The 25895-nt window shown below is 45.3% G+C and overlaps 1 protein-coding gene across 1 annotated transcript in view; it reads left to right on the top strand.

The window, feature by feature from the left end:
* Positions 1–3019: 3019 nt before the first annotated feature.
* The window catches only part of lfng (LFNG O-fucosylpeptide 3-beta-N-acetylglucosaminyltransferase), a 43131-nt gene continuing 20255 nt past the window's right edge, over positions 3020–25895 (top strand). Inside the window, exon 1 of the mRNA XM_003226046.3 lies at positions 3020–3450. Within this exon, the coding sequence (XP_003226094.1) occupies positions 3124–3450 (327 nt within the window). The 5' untranslated portion in view covers positions 3020–3123. The remainder of the gene's footprint in view (positions 3451–25895) is intronic.

Here is a 25895-nt window from a genome sequence, read left to right as displayed (position 1 = left end):
CAAGCCTCTGGATAATCCAAGCCATTTTTATAGTCAATGTTTTCAATATATCATGATATTTTGGTGCTAAATTTGTAAATACAGTAATTACTACATAGCATTACTGCGTATTGAACTACTTTTTCTGCCAAATTTGTTGTATAACATGATGTTTTGGTGCTTAATTTGTGAAATCATAACCTAATTTGATGTTTAATAGGCTTTTCCTTAATGCCTCCTTATTATCCAACATATTCGCTTATCCAACATTCTGCCGGCCCATTTATGTTGGATAAGTGAGACTCTACTGTAGTTTGAAAACATGCAAACGTGAGTAGATCAATAGGTACTGCTCCGGCGGGAAGGCTTATCTGAGCTGCCACTGGCACAGCGGTTTTAACTGCTGAGCTGCTGAACTTGCAGACTGAAAGGTCGTCAGTTCAAATCCGAGTGAGCTCCCGGTGTTAGCCCCATCTTCTGCCAATTTACCATTTCAAAAACATGCAAACGTGAGTAGATCAATAGGTACTGCTCGGCGGGAAGGCTTATCTGAGCCCCCACTGGCACAGCAGTTTTAACTGCTGAGCTGCTGAACTTGCAGACTGAAAGGTCGTCAGTTCAAATCCGAGTGAGCTCCCGGTGTTAGCCCCATCTTCTGCCAATTTACCATTTCAAAAACATGCAAATGTGAGTAGATCAATAGGTACTGCTCGGCGGGAAGGCTTATCTGAGCCCCCACTGGCACAGCGGTTTTAACTGCTGAGCTGCTGAACTTGCAGACTGAAAGGTCGTCAGTTCAAATCCGAGTGAGCTCCCGGTGTTAGCCCCATCTTCTGCCAATTTACCATTTCAAAAACATGCAAATGTGAGTGGATCAATAGGTACTGCTCGGCGGGAAGGCTTATCTGAGCCCCCACTGGCACAGCGGTTTTAACTGCTGAGCTGCTGAACTTGCAGACTGAAAGGTCGTCAGTTCAAATCCGAGTGAGCTCCCGGTGTTAGCCCCATCTTCTGCCAATTTACCATTTCAAAAACATGCAAATGTGAGTAGATCAATAGGTACTGCTCGGCGGGAAGGCTTATCTGAGCCCCCACTGGCACAGCGGTTTTAACTGCTGAGCTGCTGAACTTGCAGACTGAAAGGTCGTCAGTTCAAATCCGAGTGAGCTCCCGGTGTTAGCCCCATCTTCTGCCAATTTACCATTTCAAAAACATGCAAACGTGAGTGGATCAATAGGTACTGCTCCGGCGTGAGGGTAATGGCGCTCCATGCAGTCATGCTGGCCACATGACTTTGGAGGTGTCTACGGACAACGCTGGCTCTTCGGCTTAGAAACGGAGATGAGCAATGATCTAGCAATGATCCCAAGGCCTTGCCTCTCTCCATGCTGGGGGATTTTGGAATCTGTGGTCCAAAACAGCAACTCTTTCCAAGAATTCGCTCAGCAGAAAAACATGTTTGTCCCCCCAGGCTATTTCTGGGCTTGCGTGCTGCCTAAACGAAGTGCATTGGGCATTGCAACGTGTTCTTTCTCCCGCACGGATTATCACCATGCCTCCCCACTTGAAATCTGCGACAAGTTCATTCCAGGAATAGAGTCCCGCGCTTGTGACTTGGCGCATCATAAAAAGCCACAGACACTTCCAGGCCCGTCAGCCAACAATGCGCTTTCAGCTAATGAACAGTCTTGCCTGGCAAGGATTAATTGTGGAATTAACTCTTTCAAGGACACCCAACCCCATATGTTTATCCATGGAGTCCTTGAAAGAGTTAATTCCACAATTAATCCCTCAGACCGTTGGAGGGCCGGACTATAATTGGCCACCAAGCAATAATAATAATAATAATAATAATAATAATAATAATAATAATAATAATTTTAGCCCAACTCCCTTCTGTCTTTGTGCCCCAAAAGCGCAAGCAAAGCACACCTGACAGATGGCCTCCCAGCCTCAATAATATTAATAATAATGATAATAATAATAATAATAATAATAATAATAGGGTTGGAAGAAAGCCCTTAGGCCATTTAGTCTAACCCCCTTCTGCCTTTGTGCACCAAAAGCACAAGCAAAGCAGCCCTGACAGATGGCCACCCAGCCTCAATTATAATGATGATGATGATGATGATGATAATAATAATAATAATAATAATAATAATAATAATAGGGTTGGAAGAGACCCCTTGGGCCATTTAGCCCAACCTCTTCTTCCTTTGTGCACCAAAAGCACAAGCAAAGCACCCCTGACAGATGGCCACCCAGCCTCAATGTTATTAATAATAATAATAATAATAATAATAATAATAATAAAAAGAGGGTTGGAAGAGACCCTTTGGGCCATTTAGCCCAGCTCCCTTCTGCCTTTGTGCACCAAAAGCACAAGTAAAGCACACCTGACAGATGGCCACCCAGCCTCAATGTTATTATTATTATTATTATTAATAATAATAATAATAATAAAGAGGGTTGGAAGAGACCCCTTGGGCCATTTAGCCCAGCTCCCTTCTGCCTTTGTGCACCAAAAGCACAAGTAAAGCACACCTGACAGATGGCCACCCAGCCTCAATGTTATTAATAATAATAATAATAATAATAATAATAATAATAATAATAATAATAATAATAAAGAGGGTTGGAAGAGACCCCTTGGGCCATTTAGCCCAGCTCCCTTCTGCCTTTGTGCACCAAAAGCACAAGTAAAGCACACCTGACAGATGGCCACCCAGCCTCAATGTTATTATTATTATTAATAATAATAATAATAAATTATATGTTGTTATTATTATTATTATTATTATTATTATTATTATTATTATTATTATTATTATTAATAATAAAGAGGGTTGGAAGAGACCCCTTGGGCCATTTAGCCCAGCCCCTTCTGCCTTTGTGCCCTGGGGGCCGGATAAATGGCTTCGGTGGGCTGCCTGTAGTTTGGGGACCCCTGCCCCTCCTCCTAATTTCCCCCTCCCTTTGAATCCTCCTTTGTGGGCGGGGCCTAGGAAAGCCCCTCCCCTTCCCCAACTCACTCTGCGGAGCGTCTCTTCCGAAGCGGCAAACGGGCAGCGGCTGAGGTCGGAGAAGGAGGCGAGAGTGAAAGAGAAACGGCCGGGAAAGGAACGCCGCTGCCTTGAAACGAGGATGCTGCCGGGCTGCGGGAAGAGGCTGCTGGTGTCCGTGGCGGGCTCGATGCTGACCTGCTTCCTGGTGCTGGTGGCCGAGCAGCAGGCGCCGCAGCCGGAGCCGGAGCCCGAGGCGCCGCAGAGCTTCTCGGCGTATTTCTCGCAGCTGAGCCGGAGCCGGAGGGTCGCGGAAGGAGGGGACGCGGAGGGGGCCGGCCCGCCCCGCCCGCCCGTCGAGACCCTCTCCCCCCGGGACGTCTTCGTGGCCGTCAAGACCACCGCCAAGTTCCACCGGAGCCGCCTCCAGCTCCTCCTCGACACCTGGGTCTCCCGCCACAAGGACATGGTAAGCCCAAGGCGCTCTGGCCATGCTCAGGGGCACGCTTGACTCCTGGCTCTCCCTGGAATTGGGGCAGAATGCTTAGAAGGAAGGCAGCCTTGGAAAATAAGGCGCCCCAAGCTGCAAATAGAGCCCTGTTTGGATAAAAAGCACTTGAAAAAAAAATCTCATGCTGCAAATAGGGGTTCTAAAAGCACTCTGTGCATGCTCAAAGGCACGCTTGACTTCCTGCCTTGTCTGCAGTTGGGACAGAATGCATAGAAAGAAGGCAGCCTTGAAATATAAGGCGCCCCAAGCTGCAAATAGAGCCCTGTTTGGATAAAAAGCACTTGAAAAAAAATCTCATGCTGCAAATAAGGATTCTAAAAGCACTCTGTGCATGCTCAGAGGCACGCTTGACTCCTCGCCTTGTCTGCAGTTGGGGCAGAATGCTTAGAAGGAAGGCAGCCTTGAAATATAAGGCGCCCCAAGCTGCAAATAGAGCCCTGTTTGGCTAAAAAGCACTTGAAAAAAAAATCTCATGCTGCAAATAGGGGTTCTAAAAGCACTCTGTGCATGCTCAGAGGCACGCTTGACTCCTCGGCTTCCCTGCAGTTGGGACAGAATGCTTAGAAGGAAGGCAGCCTTGAAATATAAGGCGCCCCAAGCTGCAAATAGAGCCCTGTTTGGCTAAAAAGCACTTGAAAAAAAATCTCATGCTGCAAATAAGGATTCTAAAAGCACTCTGTGCATGCTCAGAGGCACGCTTGACTCCTCGGCTTCCCTGCAGTTGGGGCAGAATGCTTAGAAGGAAGGCAGCCTTGAAAAAAAATCTCCTCAAGCTGCAAATAGGAGCCCTCTATTTTGCTAAAAAGCACTCTGTGCATGCTCAGGGGTACACTCGCCTTCTCTGCAGATGGGATGGAATGCCTAGAAGGAAGGCAGCCTTGAAAAAAAATCTCATGCTGCAAATAGGGGTTCTAAAAGCACTCTGTGCATGCTCAGAGGCACGCTTGACTCCTCGCCTTGTCTGCAGTTGGGACAGAATGCATAGAAAGAAGGCAGCCTTGAAATATAAGGCGCCCCAAGCTGCAAATAGAGCCCTGTTTGGATAAAAAGCACTTGAAAAAAAAATCTCATGCTGCAAATAGGGGTTCTAAAAGCACTCTGTGCATGCTCAGAGGCACGCTTGACTCCTCGGCTTCCCTGCAGTTGGGGCAGAATGCTTAGAAGGAAGGCAGCCTTTCAAAATAAAGCGCCCCAAGCTGCAAATAGGAGCCCTGTTTGGATAAAAAGCACTCTGTGCATGCTCAGGGGTACACTCGCCTTCTCTGCAGATGGGATGGAATGCCTAGAAGGAAGGCTGCCTTGAAAAAAAAATCTCATGCTGCAAATAAGGGTTCTAAAAGCACTCTGTGCATGCTCAGAGGAATGCTTGACTCCTCACTTTCCCTGCAGTTGGGACAGAATGCATAAAAGAAAGGCAGCCTTGAAAAAAAAATCTCCTCAAGCTGCAAATAGGAGTCCTCTATTTTGCTAAAAAGCACTCTGTGCATGCTCAGGGGTACACTCGCCTTCTCTGCAGATGGGATGGAATGCCTAGAAGGAAGGCAGCCTTGAAAAAAAATCTCATGCTTCAAATAAGGGTTCTAAAAGCACTCTGTGCATGCTCAGGGGTACACTTGACTACTTGCCACTCCTTGTCTTTGAAAATGAAGCCCATCAAGCACCAAATAGGAACTCTGTTTTGCTAAAAAGCACTCTGTACATGCTCAGAGGCACGCTTGACTCCTGGTACTCCCTGCAAATGGGGCAGAATGCATAGAGGGAAGGCAGTCTGTCAAAGTGAAGCTCTTCAAGCTGCAGATAGGAGTCCTCTATTTTGCTAAAAAGCACTCTGTGCATGCTCAGGGGTATACTTGCCTTCTCTGCAAATGGGATGGAATGCATAGAAGGAAGGCAGCTGCTGAAAATAATGCGCCTCAAGCTCCAAATAGGAGTCCTTATGTTGACCCAACCCTTCTGGTTTGGCAGAGATGCGCTCTGTGCATGCTCAGGGACACACTTGACTCCTGGCGCTCCCTGGATTTGGGAAACCCTTGGAAAGATTCTAGTGCTTTCGGCACTGTTTTGTGCCCTTTGTGGATCTGCAAAAATATATAAAGAGTATTTTTCCTTCCCCTCGGGGAGATAGGGTGGGTTATAAGTAAAGTATTATTATTATTATTGTTATTATTATGATGTTTGTTTACCCATTACACAAGTCTCTGTGCATGTCTACACTGTGAAATGGATGCAGTTTGATACCACGTCGATGGTGATGGGATAATGGGAGCTGCAATTATACAGTGATGTTCGTCTTCTCTGCCCAAGAGTGCTGGCTTTTCTCCAAACTACAACTCCCAGGATCCCATCACGTTGAGCCGTGGCCGTGAAAGTGGCGTCGAACTGTAGTGTAGACACGGCTTTTGTGCCTTGGAAGGATATGCAAAAGGAATGGGTTTTCCCCTTGGTCTGGGTGCCGGGGACTCAATAAATTGTTTAAATCCTCTCCTGCTGCCCCGTTTTCTCCCCTTTGATTCTCCTTGAGACGATGAGGGGCGTGAAATGCGATTGGCTTTGCTGGGCTGGATTTGTCAGATGTAAAGCAGAGACAGAAAGAAAGACAGGGAAAGAAAAGGGAGGGTGGGATTGGGGTGGGACGGTTAAAATTCCCAGCAATTCCCAAATATCCCTCCCTCGGTTGTCAACTGATGGGCAACTTGTATTTGATCCTATACAGAAACCAGTTGTTGTGCTCCAGAAATGTTGGCTGCCACAAACTAGGTTGAATTGGTTGAAACTCTACGATATACTCATTGAAAAACTAGAGCTCAATGTGCTGCAGGATGTTCCTTGATTTCCCCCCAGGCAGGAATCAGCCAGGCCTTGAAGCTGCAAGGCTTTTCGATACTAATCAAGGTGATTAATTGCAACATTCACACACAGGCAAGAGTTCTTTCTCCCACCCTGGACATGAATCGGTTGAGACTCTGCGAGATGTTCATTGGAAAAACTAGAGCTCAATTTGCGGCAGGATGTTCCTTGATTTCCCCCCAGGCGGGAATCAGCCAGGCCTTGAAGCTGCAAGGCTTTTCAATGCTAATCAAGGTGATTAATAGCAACATTCACACACAGGCAAGAGTTCTTTCTCCCACCCTGGACATGAATTGGTTGAGACTCTGCGAGATATTCATTGGAAAAACTAGAGCTCAATTTGCGGCAGGGTGTGCCTTGATTTCCCCCCAGGCGGGAATCAGCCAGGCCTTGAAGCTGCAAGGCTTTTCAATGCTAATCAAGGTGATTCTTTGCAACATTCACACAGGCAAGAGTTCTTTCTCCCACCCTGGACATGAATCGGTTGAGACTCTGCGAGATATTCATTGGAAAAACTAGAGCTCAATTTGCGGCAGGATGTTCCTTGATTTCCCCCCAGGCGGGAATCAGCCAGGCCTTGAAGCCGCAAGGCTTTTCAATGCTAATCAAGGTGATTAATTGCAACATTCACACACAGGCAAGAGTTCTTTCTCCCACCCTGGACATGAATCGGTTGAGACTCTGCGAGATATTCATTGGAAAAACTAGAGCTCAATGTGCGGCAGGGTGTGCCTTGATTTCCCCCCAGGCGGGAATCAGCCAGGCCTTGAAGCCGCAAGGCTTTTCAATGCTAATCAAGGTGATTAATTGCAACATTCACACACAGGCAAGAGTTCTTTCTCCCACCCTGGACATGAATCGGTTGAGACTCTGCGAGATATTCATTGGAAAAACTAGAGCTCAATGTGCGGCAGGGTGTGCCTTGATTTCCCCCCAGGCGGGAATCAGCCAGGCCTTGAAGCCTGCAAGGCTTTTCAATGCTAATGGCAACCATCACACTTGCCTCCTACAGACAATGAGTTATTTAGATATATAAACCCCACTTGCCTAGTTTCCAACAGACCTCACAAACCTCTGAGGATGCCTGCCCTAGATGTGGGTGAAACGTCAGGAGAGAATGCTTCTGGGACATGCCTAGAAAACTCACAGCAACCCATTCCTTCCAACGTTCTGGACTAAAATGTTGGATTGAGTTGGACTAGGGCAGGTATGGGCAAACTTCGGCCCTCCGGGTGTTTTGGACTCCAACTCCCACAATTCCTAACAGCCTATCGGCTGTTAGGAATTGTGGGAGTTGGAGTCCAAAACACCCGGAGGGCTGAAGTTTGCTGTTGCCTGGATTCGATGATCACGAGACTGCTTCCAACGTGGATTCCGACTCTCTTTAATACATGGATGGGAATCATGTCTCCTTCCACATGCTCTCGGACTACAAGTCCCATCATCATGATGAAGGATGTTGGGAGCTAGAGTGCAACAACATCTGGGAGGCTGTGCTTTGCCCACTCTCTCAGACTACAAATCCCATCATGAATGTAGGACAATGTAGGACTTTTGTGCTTGGTGTGTCAAAATTCACCAAAAAACCTAGCATGACTTGAGTGGTGTGTCACTTCGAGAAAAAACCCATAATTTTGCAATATGTAGAGTTTAAATAACAAAAATATATAACTGTATTTAATAAATCAAAAACTATTTACTACCCTTATTTCCATGTACAACGATCTATGGTACCTCTCGCAGTTTCCACACTGATTTCTCTCTATTCTAGTTTCAATGTAGTCATGAATAATGAATAATGTAATAATAATATAATAGTAATAATATGATAATATGCTACATACATACATACATACATATATATATATAAAACTAGCTGTGCCTGGCCACGCATTGCTGTGGTGAAGTATGGTGGTATGGAAAATAAAGTATTGAGGAATTGGTGGTAGTTAAGGTAAAGGGTAAAGGTTTTACCTTACATTAAGTCCATTATAAATGGGTTATATAGCTGTATGGAAGGGCCTTGAGTCTACACTGCCATATAATCCAGTTAAAATCAGATAATCTGTATTTTATAGGCAGTGTGGAAAAGGCCTAAGTGAGGCCTGTCCCCTGGGCTGAGTGGGTTGCTAGGAGACCAAGTGGGCGGAGCTTAGTCTTCTAACTGGTAGCATTTGGATACAAACAATTATTTATCTCCCTCTAATTAGGACTTTATTTTTCTCTTCTTTTTGTTGTATGAACGTAGAGGCATGGATGAGGGGTTGTGCTGCCAAGTTTAGTGTTTCTGGGATGTGTAGTTTTGTTGTTTTGTCCTAGGCCGAAATTTCATGACCCTTTTATATATATAGAAATGTAACGTGCATAATTCCCATGGAGTAAACTACAAAACCACTGGACCAAATCACACCAAATTTGGCCACAAAAGACATAGTCATCCAATCAATCTGCATACGGCAGCGTGTCAGCAAAAATGGCTAGGCGTGTCAGTGCTGACACGCGTGTCATAGGTTGGCCATCACTGATGTAGGATGTTGGGAGCTAGAATGCAGTGCTTTGCCTGCCCCAACTTTCCCAAATGTCCTTTTCTTTGTGAATTAGCTCTCCCTACCGGCAGCTCCTAAGTTTCAGAAGTTTCAGAGACAAACCTGTCCATCACCTGGAAACAAAAGGTTGGTCCAGCAGCCCTTGGTGCCACCTGCCAGCACCATCTGGGCTGCAATTATACCAAATATTTTCTAAAAGTTGAGTCTGCAAGAGGGAACAAGTTGCCGCATTCTGTGTTTGTCTTTCTGTGCAGTCCGGAGGTGGGAAGGAAGGCCTCAACACCTACAGCCAACCCTGGGAAAGGCTTCTCCTTTTTTCTCATGGCTTGGGTCTTTCTTCTGGCTCCCCTTTTTTTTGTTCCCGGTCGTTTTGTCCTTTCGGCTTCCCAGTGCCTTGCGGCTCGGCTCTCACGCTGTCTCCCCGGGCCGGCTAACAAAGCCCCTTTTCTCCTGGGGGCTGAGAAAGGCTTTGGAGCCGCTTGTGTGCGGGGCTCTTTCCGTGGGAACAGGAGAAGCCGGGCGGGAGGAGAAGAAGAGCCAGCCGCGTCCAGGTCAGGTTGCCTAGAGATGGGGGGCTCCGAGGCGCGGGCTTCATCTTGGGAGGACATCCGTCTGGTAGGCCACAGGATGACACCTCGACGGCTTTAATGGCCGGGATCACAGGGTTGTTGTATGTTTTCCGGCCATATTCCAGAAGTATTCTCTCCTGATGTTTCGCCCACATCTATGGCAGGCATCCTCAGAGGTTGTGAGGTATGGAGAAACTCAGCAAGGAAGGTTTATATATATCTGTGGGTGAGAGAAGAACTCTTTGTCAGTTGGAGGCCAGTGTGAATGTTGTAGTTAATCAGGGTTGTTGTATGTTTTTCAGGCTGTATGGCCTTGTTCCAGAAGCATTCTCTCCTGACGTTTCGCCCACATCTATGGCAGGCATCCTCAGAGGTTGTGAGGTATATGGAAAAACTAGGCAAGGAAGGTTTATATATATCTGTGGGTGAGAGAAGAACTCTTTGTCAGTTGATGGCCAGTGTGAATGTTGCAGTTAATCACCCTAATTTGCATTGAATGGCTTCATCTACTGGCTACTTTCTAACTGCAACATTCACGCTGGCCTCCAACTAACAAGAGTTCTTCCCTCACCCTGGACTTCCCACAGATATATATAAACCTTGCTTAGTTTCTCCATACCTCACAACCTCTGAGGATGCCTGCCATAGATGTGGGTGAAACTTCAGGAGAGAATGCTTCTGGAACATGGCCATACAGCCCGGAATACATACAACAACCCTGATTAACTACAACATTCACGCTGGCCTCCAACTGACAAGAGTTTTTCTCTCACCCTGGACTTCCCACAGATATATATAAACCTTGCTTAGTTTCTCCATACCTTATAACTTCTGAGGATGCCTGCCATAGATGTGGGTGAAACGTCAGGAGAGAATGCTTCTGGAACATGGCCATACAGCCCGGAATACATACAACAACCCTGTGACACCTCTCTGCTCAGACTCGAGGAATAAGTAGGGAAAATATACCTGGACGGGACAGGAGGATGTCTGCACTGCAGAATTAATGCAGTTTGACCCTGCTGCATTAATTTGGGGGTGCTTTGAATGAGATTTTTCTGTTTCTTGCAGGGGGTTGGACTGGATGGCCTGTGAGGTCTCTTACAACTCTCTACGATTCTATGATTCTATGCTCAGTGCCACGGGATGCTTGGATTTGCACTTTGGTGAAGGCAGGGCACCAGTACTCTTTGGCAGAGATGGAGAAAGACTTTGAAAAATCACAGCTGGATGCATAATAACACTATGTAGCACAATTTTTGCCCTTGTGTAATGTAACAAACTTTTTAAGTAAGGAAATAACATTTTCAAACCAGAAACATTATTATCAAATTTTGTTACATAGTATAATCCTTTTCAGAGGAACCCCGGTGGCGAAGTGTGTTAAAGCACTGAGCTGCTGAATTTGCAGACCGAAACGTCCCAGGTTCAAATCCCGGGAGCAGAGTGAGCGCCCGCTGTTGCTCCAGCTTCTGCCAACCTAGTAGTTCGAAAACATGCAAATGTGAGTAGATCAATAGGTACTGCTCCGGTGGGAAGGTAACGGCACTCCATGCAGTCATGCCAGCCACATGACCTTGGAGGTGTCTATGGACAACGCCGGCTCTTCGGCTTAGAAATGGAGATGAGCACCAACCCCCAGAGTCGGACACGACTGGACTTAATGTCAGGGGAAAACCTTTATTTACCTAACCAAAAAGAATAAAAAATACACTTATTAAAAACAAAGAATTTAAAAACAGTGAGGTTGTAATAGTAGATTAGCAAAGTGCACATTATAAGTTGTAAACTCAAAACATCAATAAAGTGCTACATTGATAAAGTGCTACGTACTTCCAGGCCTGAGCTACACTTGATGATTTGGGGTTGTTATCAGGAGCAAGTTTGCTTAAAACCCAGTAAGGAGTAGATGACATCCAAGTCAACTATTCTTGAGGCCCTTGATATCAAAATGCCTCTTTTTTTAAGACCCTTGGCTTCTAACATTTCATGGCACTGACACTGTGTGGGCAGTGCATCTCCCTGTAAAGTGGATCAGAAATGCGTCTTGTTTCACAGAAGGTCTCTTTTGACTTTGTTGACCTTTTTCTCGTAATCGCATCTTCTGTTCAGAAGGAAGTTGCTGCAGTTAGTCAAAGTGCGACTGAAAGCAAGTGGGTGCATCTTTTGGTTTGAGTTCAACCTTCCTCTGTTTTGTACTGGCACGGTTTCTTCTGGTGTGGAGATCTGTGTGGGTGTGTGTTTCTCTAAGTGTTATGGGAACTTCCCCTGGAATTGCCAGATACTATGTAAGCTGACATCCCATGTGCCAAGTTCTTGAATGAGGCCAGATCTCTCCCTTCGCTCGGTTAATCGACCTCTCTGCTGTGCACAAGTTATACTTTTCCCATTTTGGATATGAGCGCAACTATGGGGCAGGCATTTGTCATTTGCTTGTCCTGGCTACTGATTCATCCTGTTCGTCAAAGTCTCTGACCAAGAAGTTCCCTTTTATTACAGAGTCTTCGTACTCCTTTCCTCCTCCTGCCTTGCTGGAAAACTTTTCAGCAGCATTGAAACAGACCTTAAGAGACTGACCTGAAATGCTTCTTGGTCTCTCTTTCCTTAGGTCAGCAAACACTGCTAAAGCAAGCCTTCCTCTTTCCAGTTGCACCCAGAGTGTTGCAAGACTGAGAAAAGCGAACATCCTTCCTTCCTGTGGCCAATCTGGAGGCAGGCTGGCTCGGTCTTAGCTCTGCTTCGCAAACCGCAAAGAGGAAGGGAAACAGCGTTGGGTTATTTCGTTTTGTTGATCCAGTTAATGGAGACGCTGACGGTCAGAAGGCTTGGAAGATGAAGAGGTTCTAGAAAGCAAGAGGAATGGAGAGGAGTCTGAAGCTGCCTTCCGAAACCATAGTATTGAAAGTGGGGTCATAGTGCTACAACTGTGCCTCAGATCAGTCATTAATGTCTGCTTTTCATGCAGAACAGTCCTAAATCACCATGTTATTGGCCCATGAAATGTCTCATTTCTCCCTCTCTACCAACACTTTGTGGGAGGTCTCATGGAGGGATCCGTTATTTACCTTTGGACACACTTTAAGCGGCACAGTCTGCCAACATTATCCATACATGGAAGTGGCCTCTTGGTTTTGGTTATAAACAATACCGGGGTGCACGACTTATTTAAGAAGCTTCCAGGTGATGAAATGCATCATAAAGTCCAACTGTTCCAATTTGGCAGAAACTGTGTTGTCGAAGGCTTTCATGGCCGGGATCACAGGGTTGTTGTATGTTTTCCGGGCTGTATGGCCATGTTCCAGAAGTATTCTCTCCTGACGTTTCGCCCACATCTATGGCAGGCATCCTCAGAGGTTGAGAGGTGTGTTGTCGAAGGCTTTCATGGCCGGGATCACAGGGTTGTTGTATGTTTTCCGGGCTGTCTGGCCATGTTCCAGAAGCATTCTCTCCTGACGTTTCGCCCACATCTATGGCAGGCATCCTCAGAGGTTGAGAGGTGTGTTGTCGAAGGCTTTCATGGCCGGGATCACAGGGTTGTTGTATGTTTTCCGGGCTGTGTGGCCATGTACCAGAAGTATTCTCTCCTGACGTTTCGCCCACATCTATGGCAGGCATCCTCAGAGGTTGAGAAGTGTGTTGTCGAAGGCTTTCATGGCCAGGATCACAGGGTTGTTGTATGTTTTCCGGGCTGTATGGCCATGTTCCAGAAGTATTCTCTCCTGACGTTTCGCCCACATCTATGGCAGGCATCCTCAGAGGTTGTGAGGTGTGTTGTCGAAGGCTTTCATGGCCAGGATCACAGGGTTGTTGTATGTTTTCCGGGCTGTCTGGCCATGTTCCGGAAGCATTCTCTCCTGACGTTTCGCCCACATCTATGGCAGGCATCCTCAGAGGTTGAGAGATGTGTTGTCGAAGGCTTTCATGGCCAGGATCACAGGGTTGTTGTATGTTTTCCGGGCTGTCTGGCCATGTTCCGGAAGCATTCTCTCCTGACGTTTCGCCCACATCTATGGCAGGCATCCTCAGAGGTTGAGAGGTGTGTTGTCGAAGGCTTTCATGGCCAGGATCACAGGGTTGTTGTATGTTTTCCGGGCTGTCTGGCCATGTTCCGGAAGCATTCTCTCCTGACGTTTCGCCCACATCTATGGCAGGCATCCTCAGAGGTTGAGAGATGTGTTGTCGAAGGCTTTCATGGCCGGGATCACAGGGTTGTTGTATGTTTTCCGGGCTGTCTGGCCATGTTCCAGAAGCATTCTCTTCTGACGTTTCGCCCACATCTATGGCAGGCATCCTCAGAGGTTGAGAGGTGTGTTGTCGAAGGCTTTCATGGCCGGGATCACAGGGTTGTTGTATGTTTTCCGGGCTGTCTGGCCATGTTCCAGAAGCATTCTCTTCTGACGTTTCGCCCACATCTATGGCAGGCATCCTCAGAGGTTGAGAGGTGTGTTGTCGAAGGCTTTCATGGCCGGGATCACAGGGCTGTTGTATGTTTTCCGGGCTGTGTGGCCATGTTCCAGAAGCATTCTCTCCTGACGTTTCGCCCACATCTATGGCAGGCATCCTCAGAGGTTGAGAAGTGTGTTGTCGAAGGCTTTCATGGCCAGGATCACAGGGTTGTTGTATGTTTTCCGGGCTGTGTGGCCATGTTCCAGAAGCATTCTCTCCTGACGTTTCGCCCACATCTATGGCAGGCATCCTCAGAGGTTGAGAAGTGTGTTGTCGAAGGCTTTCATGGCCGGGATCACAGGGTTGTTGTATGTTTTCCGGGCTGTATGGCCATGTTCCAGAAGTATTCTCTCCTGACGTTTCGCCCACATCTATGGCAGGCATCCTCAGAGGTTGTGAGGTGTGTTGTCGAAGGCTTTCATGGCCGGGATCACAGGGTTGTTGTATGTTTTCCGGGCTGTGTGGCCATGTTCCAGAAGCATTCTCTCCTGACGTTTCGCCCACATCTATGGCAGGCATCCTCAGAGGTTGAGAAGTGTGTTGTCGAAGGCTTTCATGGCCAGGATCACAGGGTTGTTGTATGTTTTCCGGGCTGTGTGGCCATGTTCCAGAAGTATTCTCTCCTGACGTTTCGCCCACATCTATGGCAGGCATCCTCAGAGGTTGTGAGGTGTGTTGTCGAAGGCTTTCATGGCCGGGATCACAGGGTTGTTGTATGTTTTCCGGGCTGTGTGGCCATGTTCCAGAAGCATTCTCTCCTGACGTTTCGCCCACATCTATGGCAGGCATCCTCAGAGGTTGAGAAGTGTGTTGTCGAAGGCTTTCATGGCCAGGATCACAGGGTTGTTGTATGTTTTCCGGGCTGTATGGCCATGTTCCAGAAGTATTCTCTCCTGACGTTTCGCCCACATCTATGGCAGGCATCCTCAGAGGTTGTGAGGTGTGTTGTCGAAGGCTTTCATGGCCGGGATCACAGGGTTGTTGTATGTTTTCCGGGCTGTTTGGCCATGTTCCAGAAGCATTCTCTCCTGACGTTTCGCCCACATCTATGGCAGGCATCCTCAGAGGTTGAGAGGTACCTCACAACCTCGGAGGATGCTTGCCATAGAGGTGGGCGAAACGTCAGGAGAGAATATTTCTGGAACATGGCCATACAGCCCAGAAAACATACAACAACCCCTTGGCAGAAACTGTCCTGTTTAACCTTATATCATCCTACTTTTCCAGTTGCTTTTAAAACATCCCAGTTCCTCTCCGGCACTCCCACTTTCTCCCTTAATTTTCATCTTATTTCCATTGCGGCCAACTGAGTGCAAAGTAGTTTATTCTCAGTTAACTCATTGATGGACAGAAGAGAGGACTGTGCGTCTTGGCTTTCCCAGTTGGCTTGGCTTTCCTTTGATTTTGTTTAATGCCTTCTTAAAAACTTTTACCAACTTTTACCAACACACTGATGTTCCTTCTTTATATGTACTTTAGTTTACCTCTATAAGATATTGGAGGGTATGAATGACTAGACTGGGGGAACATGTCCAAACAGTCCGGAAAACTCACAGCAATCCAGTGATTCCAGCCATTAAAGCCTTTGACAACATAGTTTACCAGTTGTTAGGATTTCTGGGAGTTGAAGGCCAAAACATCTGAGAACCACTGGTGTAGAGGAACGGAAGGCCAGAACAATTATCGCAAAGGGCTGCATTTTGCTTATCTCCATTTCTGCTTTTAACTTTTGTAATCTCCTACTTTACATGGTCCAGTCTTGAGGAAAGGCATGCAAATTCCTGCCTTAGACTGGAAGTTATTTATTACAGTTGTGGTTGATTCAGCCCATAAATATTTGAGAAGCCGGAGGGTGGCGGGGAGGGGAGGATGCCAGAAAAGGAGGGAGGCAAGAGTACAGATGCGATTTAATCCAGGCCCACCAAATTCCTGCTGAGTCGGAGGATTTGCCTTAACAGGATCACACAAGAAAAGTGCCTCTCATCTCAGCATGTGCAGCGTAAGAGGAACGAGAGAGAAAAACTCCGCTTGGGTTTGAGGAAAGTGGGTGGTCCGCTGTTCTCTTTCCCCACTTCTTGCAGGCTGGCCCAGATGGGCATACAATCCGGGCTTGGTCTCCAACTGGATATCAAGGATTGGCATCAGGATTGGCAGAGCAAAGAACCACCCTTTGCATCAGCTTTGCAAACTTTGAACCGAGTTCTTAGAATACTCTTATTTTTCAAGCGTTGTGCCAAGAGCTAGGTATCTCTTCCATCCTTCCTGGAATGGCATTGCACATCTCAAGAAGGAAAGAAGTCCTGGATCAGAAAAAAAATGCCTACATAGTTCACAAATCTGCTTTACTGTCCATCCCTTGACACTGTGAACCCTTCATCACATAGCTGCCAACTAGATGCCTATATTTTATCATTGCTTGTACTTTGATTTTGCTGTAAGCCGCCCCGAGTCCCCTTCAAGGGAGATGGAGGCGGGATATAAATAAAATTATTATTATTATTATTATTGACACAACTACATTGTATGACACAGCATACAAGATAGATATGCTGGATTTCGTATCACAAAATCACAAGTCGAACACTTCCCAAGTGTCTAGGACTGTGTGATGTATATTATTATTATTATTATTATTTTATTGTGTGACATAGCAAACAAGATAGCTATGATGGATTTCATATCACAAAATCACAAGTCGAACACTTCCCAAGTGTCTAGGACTGTGTGATGTATATTATTATTATTACTATTATTATTATTTTATTGTGTGGCACAGCAAACAAGATAGGTATGATGGATTTCGTATCACAAAATCACAAGTCGAACTCTTCCCAAGTGTCTAGGACTGTGTGATGTATTTTCGGATGATGCGTGCAGAACCCAGTAGGGTGGCCTTTTGCAGTTGACAAAATCGTGATTTTGTCAATGTCTTTTGTTTCCAAATGACGGCTGAGATCTTTTGGCATGGCACCCAATGTGCCGATCACCACATAATAATAATAATAATAATAATAATAATAATAATAATAATAATAATAATAATAATTTTATTATGACACAGCAAACAAGATAGATATGCTGGATTTTGTTTCACAAAACCACAAGTCGAACACTTCCCAAGTGTCTAGGACTGGGTGATGTATTTTCAGATGATGCGTGCAGATCCCAGCAGGGTGGTCTTTTGCAATTGGCAGATCGTAATTTTTTCAATGTCTATTGTTTCCAAATGCCGGCTGAGATCTTTTGGCACGGCACCCAGTATGCCCATCACCACTGGGACCACCTGCACTGGTTTCTGCCAGAGCCTTTGAAGTTCAGTCTTGAGGTCCTGATAGCGGCTGAGTTTTTTCCTGTTGTTTTTCGTCAATGCGACTGTCACCTGGGATGGCAACATCAATGATCCAAACCTTTTTCTTTTCCACAACTGTGATGTCTGGTGTGTTGTGTTCCAGAACTTTGTCAGTCTGGATTCGGAAGTCCCACAGTATCTTTGCGTGCTCATTCTCCAAAACTTTTGCAGGTTTGTGATCCCACCAGTTCTTTACTGCTGGGAGGTGGTACTTGAGGCATAAGTTCCAATGAATCATTTGGGCCACATGGTTGTGCCTCTGTTTGTAGTCTGTCTGTGCAATTTTCTTACAGCAGCTGAGGAGATGATCAATGGTTACGTCAGCTTCCTTGCACAGTCTGCATTTTGGGTCATCAGCTGATTTTTTGATCTTGGCCTTAATTGTATTTGTTCTGAAGGCTTGCTCCTTATTATTATTATTATTATTATTATTATTATTATTATTATTATTATTATTATTATAAGGCAAAATTGAGGACAAGAACACTTTTGTACTTTTCCCCCAACCCTTTGTAATGTGAGATAAGGTTAAAGGTAAAAGTTTTCCCCTGACATTAAGTCCAGTCATGACCAACTCTGGGGGTTGGTGCTCATCTCCATTTCTAACCCTAACGTCAGGGGAAAACTTTACCTTTAATACTCTAACTTGCATACAGCCACTAGGAATGGCAAACATTGATTGCCACCTTGTTTTTCCCCAACTCAAGTCAAAAGTTACCTACCCGAAGTGTCATGAGTGGATGGTAACATCGAACCCTCACCTCCTCTGTCTCTGACATAGATTATAGCACCTCTTGAGTGTGCAAGGAATGAGTGATAGCTGAGTAGAGACTGGGGTCATGCTCTTTGTACATGCACTGAGGAACGTGCGTCACACTATCTGCTTTTTTATTTCATTGGCAGCACTGGAGAGGGGTGCTGGATGGACCTGAGTCAGAACTTGTGAAATTATTTATGTGTTGGTGGCTCTCAGAGGTGATATAAAACCCTTTTCGTGCAAACACCAAGCCTTTTAGTGTGCTTTTTTACTACCCTCTTTGGGGACGGAGCCTTCTCTCGAGATCATGAGACCGAGTGGCTTGAACTTGAGTAAAGAATATGACCTTACAGAGCAAACTCTGGTCACAACTGAGCTGTCATAGAATCATAGAATCGTAGAGTTGGAAGAGACCTCATGGGCCATCCAGTCCAACCCCCTGCAAGAAGCAGGAAAATCTCATTCAAAGCACCCCCGACAGATGGCCATCCAGCCTCTGCTTAAAAGCCTCCAAAGAAGGAGCCTCCACCACACTCCGCAGCAGAGAGTTCCACTGCCGAACAGCCCTTCTCACAGTGAGGAAGTTCTTCCTGATGTTCAGGTGGAATCTCCTTTCCTGTAGTTTGAAGCCCTTGTTCCATTGCGTCCTAGTCTGCAGGGCAGCAGAAAACAAGCTCCCTCCCTCCTCCCTATGACTTCCCTTCACGTATTTGTACATGGCTATCATGTCTCCAATGAGCCCCGGAGGCGAAGTGTGTTAAAGCACTGAGCTGCTGAACTTGCAGGTTCAAATCCAGGTTCAAATCCCGGGAGTGGAGTGAGCGCCCACTGTTAGCTCCAGCTCCTGCCAACCTAGCAGTTCGAAAACATGCCAATGTGAGTAGATCAATAGGTACCGCTCTAGTGGGAAGGTAAGGGCACTCCATGCAGTCATGCCGATGGCCACATGACCTTGGAGGTGTCTATGGACAACGCTGGTTCTTCGGCTTAGAAATGGAGATGAGCACCAACCCCCAGAGTCAGACATGACTGGACTTAACATCAGGGGAAACCTTTATCTTTTTTTATCATGTCTCCTCTCAGCCTTCTCTTCTGCAGGCTAAACATACCCAGCTCTTTAAGCCTCTCCTCATAGGGCTTGTTCTCCAGACCTTTGATCATTTTAGTCGCCCTCCTCTGGACGCTTTCCAGCTTGTCAGCATCTCCCTTCAATTGCGGTGCCCAGAATTGGACACAGTATTCCAGGTGTGGTCTGACCAAGGCAGAATAGAGGGTTGCATGACTGGATCTAGACACTACTATTTATGCAACCCAATATCCCATTGGCTTTTTTCGCCGCTGCATCACATTGCTGGCTCATGTTTAACTTGTTGTCCACGAGGACTCCAAGATCTTTTTTGCACACACTGCTGTTGATCCAGGCCTCGTCCCCCATTCTGTATCTCTGATTTCCATTTTTTCTGCCGAAGTGAATTATCCTACATTTGTCCCTGTTGAACTTCATTTTGTTAGTTTCGGCCCATCTCTCTAGTCTGTCAAGATCGTTTTGGATTCTGCTCCTGTCTTCTGGAGTGTTGGCTCTCCCTCCCAGTTTGGTGTCGTCTGTCCCGTGTTCATATTTTCCAGACTTAAATAATTGCGCTAAAAGTGAGTCTCCCCTCGACTTCCCTTCTTCCCTTTTTCTTTGCAAGGAATGCTGCCTCCAGGACAGCACATTCCACTCCCAAATTTTCACCGCGTTTTGGCCGGCGTTCCTTCCCCGAGGGAGGAGATCCGGCTGGGGCGCATGCCGCCAGCCTTGCACACGCCCCAGAAATCCCGGTGCGCTTCTGTGTGCAGAACAAACACGGTTGTGTTGACTGTTTAGACTCCAAACACAGGTTGATGGAAGGGAAGGGGCAGGTGGCCCATCTATCCGGTTTTGGCCACTTTGCGGCAGTTTCCATCCAAAATGCAAAGGTGTGGCTTCCATAGAGACATGGAGAAAGGAAACTTTATGAAACCCTTAGGAGGTTCTGAACTTCCAGGTAAAAGTCAGGAGCAGAAACATCCTTGCGTTTGTTGTGTACACAAGTGCTGGGTTGGAATCCTGTATTTGTAGTAAACAGTCTGTTGGAAAAAAAAGGCCTCCTACTTTGACTATGTTTTCTTTTTTGGGAGGGGAGGGTGAGTCTGTTGCAGGCCTGGGCCAACTTGGGCCCTCCAGGTGTTTTGGACTTCAACTCCCACAATTCCTAACAGCCGGTAGGCTGTTAGGAATTGTGGGAGTTGAAGTCCAAAACACCTGGAGGGCCCAAGTTGGCCCATGCCAAAGTTGGGACTCTCCAGCCACCTCCTCCCATCCAGGGGAGATTCCCAAAGTGCAAACATACTCTTTGTATAAAAAAGATGAGATCAGAGCAGCCCAGGACTCAGATCTGTATCTCTTTCCCCCTCCGGCGAATACTCAAGGTGTGAGCTTGGAAGGAGAAATATGTGCCGAAAAATTTCCTCTTTCCTGCAGGTGTTTGAGCTCTTCTTCAAAGGCAGCAAGAATCAGGAAAACCTTGCAAACATTGATACTGGGGAGCAGTGAGAAAAGGGCTTTCTGGCTTCAATGACTCTTCTAGGCTGTCTGGCCATGTTCCAGAAGCATTCTCTCCTGACGTTTCTCCTACATCTATGGCAGGCATCCTCTGAGGTTGTGAGGTCTGTTGGAAACTAGGCAAGTGGGGTTTATATATCTGTGGAATGTCCAGTTGTGGGAGAAAGAACTCTTGTCCGAGTTGTTGTCCTATATTGGACCTTTTATTTATTTATGTATTTAATTTATTTATTTAAACTTAAAACTTATACATTCTTTAACAAATTTGCAATACAGAGTTATGTATATCAAGCTCATATAGTATTTTCACTCTCTATATTACATACTCATATTATTTACCTTTTGTTACCCCTCAGCTAGTGCTATCCCTTCACCCCAGACCAGCCAATTACAATATTTATTTCCAAAATTCCATTGTTTCTTTTACAGGTTTTTTCCCCCTTACCTTCTACATATACAAACTCTATAAATTTTCCCCATATCTTCCCAAAATCATCCTTTTTTAATAACCCTCTTTCAATTTTAATCTTACATGTCATATATTGGACCTTTTAACGCCTTGGATGATTGTTTAATATTTTAATTACAGTATGTTTATTTTAAATCATGACTTGTTAATTTGTTTTTAAATGCATTATTTTGATGTTTTAACTATTGATTTGATGATATTGTATGATTGTATGATATGTGAGCCGTTCCGAGTCCCCGTTGAGGAGATGGAGGCGGCATACAAAAATAAAATTATTATTATTATTGTTGTTATTATAACGAACTCTTGTCTGGGTTGTTGTGCATTTTCCGGGCTGTCTGGCTATGTTCCAGAAGCATTCTCTCCTGAAGTTTCATCCATCAATGGCAGGCATCCTCAGAGGTTGCACGGTTCCTGTATGGAAGGCATCCTCACCTCACAACCTCTGAGGATGCTTGCCGTAGATATGGGCAAAACGTCAGGAGAGAATGCTTCTGGAACATGGCCATAAAGGACATACAGCCCGGAAAATGTACACCAACCTGGACAAGAGTTCTTTCTCCCACAACTGGACTTTCCACAGATATATCAACCCCACTTGCCTAGTTTCCAACAGACCTCACAACCTCTGAGAATGCCTGGGCAAAATGTCAGGAGAGAATGCTTCTGGAATGTGGCCATAGAGCCTGGAAAATGCACCCCAACCTGGACAAGAGTTCTTTCTCCCACAACTGGACTTTCCACAGATATATCAACCCCACTTGCCTAGTTTCCAACAGACCTCACAACCTCTGAGAATGCCTGGGCAAAATGTCAGGAGAGAATGCTTCTGGAATGTGGCCATAGAGCCTGGAAAATGCACCCCAACCTGGACAAGAGTTCTTTCTCCCACAACTGGACTTTCCACAGATCTATAAACCCCACTATAAACCTAGTTTCCAACAGGCCTCACAACCTCTGAGGATGCCTGCCATAGATATGGGCGAAACGTCAGGAGAGAGTGCTTCCAGAACATGGCCATACAGGACAAGCCTAGAAGTGGGTCTCCATAAACTGGACTGGAAGACTCATGGCAACAGCAACATAATCCAGGTCAAGCTCTTGAAACTCAATGGTTGACCCAGGGCCAGGCAATATTTCTAACCAGCCTTGCAGGATTGTTGTTGGGATAACATCAAGGTGGGGCTGGGAAGAGATGCCAGACTAACAGGTTTTAGATTTGCAAGATCTCTGGTTTTAGGACTTGAATGCAGAGATGGATCTGAAAGACTTTGTTATCAGAAGCATCCCAAGGAATAGTGTATACACTAAGCAAGGTTTATCCTTCTGTCGAGTTAAAGCAACCCATTGATCTTTCCTGGTTTAACGGAATACTGAAATGTAGAGATAATTCATTACCACGAAGCCTGCCATGGAAGAGGGCCTTTTCTTGTAATGTTTAACGGCTCTCTTTAAATATTGACTACCAGGAATAATTGGAGAGCTTCTTCAGATCTACTTGAGCAATCTATTTCCCGCCGTCGTTTAATCTTTAACCTTCTTGAGCTCCTCGAAATAAGAAGGTTGTAATTATAAGTAAATCACGAAATATATTGAGTCAAATCCCAAGCTGGCTCTTAATTAACATAACGAGAAGAGTCTGGCTTAAATGACCAAGGCGAAAGTCTTTATTTTGTGTTGTCGAAGGCCTTCATGGCTGGAATCACTGGGTTGCTGTGAGTTTTCCGGGCTGTCTGGCCATGTTCCAGAAGCACTCTCTCCTGATGTTTTGCCCACATCTATGACAGACATCCTCAGAGGTTGTGAGGCCCGATGGAAACTAGGCAAGTGGAGTTTATATACAGTAGAGTCTCACTTATCCAACACTCGCTTATCCAACGTTCTGGATTATCCAATGCATTTTTGTAGTCAATGTTTCCAATACATCGTGATATTTTGGTGCTAAATTTGTAAATACAATAATTACTACATAGTATTACTGCATATTGAACTACTGTTTCTGTCAAATTTGTTGTTAAACATGATGTTTTGGTGCTTCACTTGTAAAATCATAACCTAATTTGATGTATAATAGGCTTTTCCTTAATCCCTTCTTATTATCCAACATACATGTAATATTAATAATAATAAGAAATACAGTAAAATGATACAAGTAATAATAAATAGAGTAAAATAATAAATGCAATAATAATAACAATAATAATAGAGTAGAGTCTCACTTATCCAACGTTTTGCCGGCCCGTTTATGTTGGATAAGTGAGACTGTATCTGTGGAATAATGTCCAGGGTGGGAGAAAGAACTCTTGTCTATTGCAGGCAAGTGTAAATGTTGCAATTGGTCACCTTGATTAGCATTGAATGGCCTTGCAGCTTCAAAGCCTGGCTATTTCCTTGCCAGGTTTCCAACAGACCTCACAACCTCTGCCATAGATGTGGGTGAAACGTCAGGAGGGAATGCTTCTGGAACATGGCCAGACAGCCTGGAAAACTCATAGCAACCCAGTATTTATTTAGTTTGTAATCTGCCCCTTCATCAAAGAGTTTGATTCAATCGGTATGCTATTTATCTTACAATTATAACAACCTTATAAGAGAGGCAAGGGCAAGAATGAGTGATTAGTTCAAGGTTTGAATAAAATGTTTACCAATTGTATCAGAGACAGGCTAGATTTTTGGGTTAAGAACATCAAATCCTGCAGCAGATCATCCAGCACTGGTGTCCAAAACAAAACACGAAAATAAACAGAATAGTTGACGAAATGTTTCTTTTTCCATCGAGATGTTTGCTCTCGCATGCCTTATTCCAAACCCGGTGCATATTTGAGGCTTGGAAGAACTGGAAATCTTTCCGCAGCGTCCCGTGAGATCGTAAGGAGAGGTTTTTGGGTAATAGGGACAACCACGTTGGCTCTGGATAGAGTGTTTGCGTGATGTGAGTTAAATGGAAGTAGGAAAGCTCCTGTGTAGCATTTGGCTGCTTACGTCTCTGAATCTCAATTATTGTTGCCTTCAAGTCATCTCCAGCTTATGGTGAGCCTCTCCTAGGACTTTCCTGCCATAATTTATTCTGATGAGGTTGACCGTGGTCTTCCGCTAAGGCTTGCCGAAAGTCGCTCATAGGGTTTACTTGGCTGAGCAAAGATTTGAATTCTAATCTCTTAGTTATACATATGCATGTCCAAAGTATGATAGCCTCGGTTTAGTCATTGTGGCTTCTAAGGAAGAGTTCAGGCTTGATTGCCTCTGGAAACTAATTACTATATATACTCGAGTATAAGGCTAGTTTTTCGGCCCTTTTTAGGGCTGAAAAAGCTCCCCTCGGCTTATACTCAAGTGAGGATCCTGGCCGGCTTATATTCAGGTCAGCTTATACTCGAGAATATATGGTATGTAGGTATTCAGAGTTGGACAGTCTTATCTTATTAAAGCCTTTTTACTATCTTAAATTACGGTTTTATATAAATATTCAAAAACATTTAACCTACTGATGCCTCAATTAATTTTATTAATACAGTAGAGTCTCACTTATCCAACATAAACTGGCCGGCAGAACGTTGGATAAGCAAATATGTTGGATAATAAGGAGGGGTTAAGGAAAAGCCTATTAAACATCAAATTAGGTTATGATTTTACAAAGTAAGCACCAAAGCATCATGTTATACAACAAATTTGACAGAAAAAGCAGTTCATTACACAGTAATGCTATGTAGTACAGTAGAGTCTCACTTATCCAGCACTCGCTTATCCAACGTTCTGGATTATCCAACACGTTTTTGTAGTCAATGTTTTCAATACATCGTGATATTTTGGTCCTAAATTTGTAAATACAGTAATTACTACATAGCATTGATGTCTAATAAACTAATTTTTCTGTCAAATTTGTTGTATAACATGATGTTTTGGTGCTTAATTTGTGAAATCATAACCTATTTTGATGTTTAATAGGCTTTTTCTTAATCTCTCCTTATTATCCAACATATTCGCTTATCCAACGTTCTGCCGGCCCGTTTATGTTGGATAAGCGAGACTCTACTGTAATTACTGTATTTACAAATTTAACAAATTTTTATTTTTGAAATTTACTAGTAGCGGTCGCATTTCCCACCCTTGTCTTATACTCGAGTCGATAGGCTTTCCTAGTTTTTGTGGTAAAATTAGGTGCCTCAGCTTGTATTTGGGTCGGCTTATACTTGAGTATATACGGTATCCACAGACTGGCATCGGAAAACGGAGACACCAGAGACTGGCATCGGAAAACGGAGACATTTGCACAGTTGGAGCAGATGCAGGTTCTCCATTGAGGACCGCCAAGGTGGTGGCAAGTCACTGAGGGTAATAAGTCAGATGACAAGCCGGCTTCCCCGTTCTCGGTTCCCTTCTCCGTGGTGACTCATTTCCCCTTCCTGGCAGCACAGGAGGCCAAACTGCAGGCACTCGATGGGGAGAAAAAGGTCTCTCGAGTTGACTGGCCAAGGCCGTCTCTCCGAATGCCATGGAGCAAATGGATGGAGGAGGCGCTTGGAGGTCCCCAGCCCCGACAACGTTATCTGCAAAATGTATCTCCACGAAAACCCAGACATAGGAGGGGCTTGCCCTGGCAGCCCTCTTCCCCTCCCACCCACTTCTTCTGCCCAGACACAGATTGCAGCTTAAGGAACTGGAGCAGAATCATGTGGCGCAATTAACCCCATGACCTCCCAGAGCTCCAATGCCTTATTTCTCCCTCTCCCTGGAAGAGAGAAATGGCACGGATCTTTCGATTTGGCAATGAATAATGGCCATCACTCTTCTCTTGGGACCTGCAAAAATGGCAGCCTGTGCTTTTCAACAGATGGA

Source organism: Anolis carolinensis, unplaced genomic scaffold, assembly GCF_035594765.1.
Source record: "Anolis carolinensis isolate JA03-04 unplaced genomic scaffold, rAnoCar3.1.pri scaffold_13, whole genome shotgun sequence".
NCBI lineage: Eukaryota > Metazoa > Chordata > Lepidosauria > Squamata > Dactyloidae > Anolis > Anolis carolinensis.
This window is presented reverse-complemented; position numbering and strand designations above follow the sequence as displayed.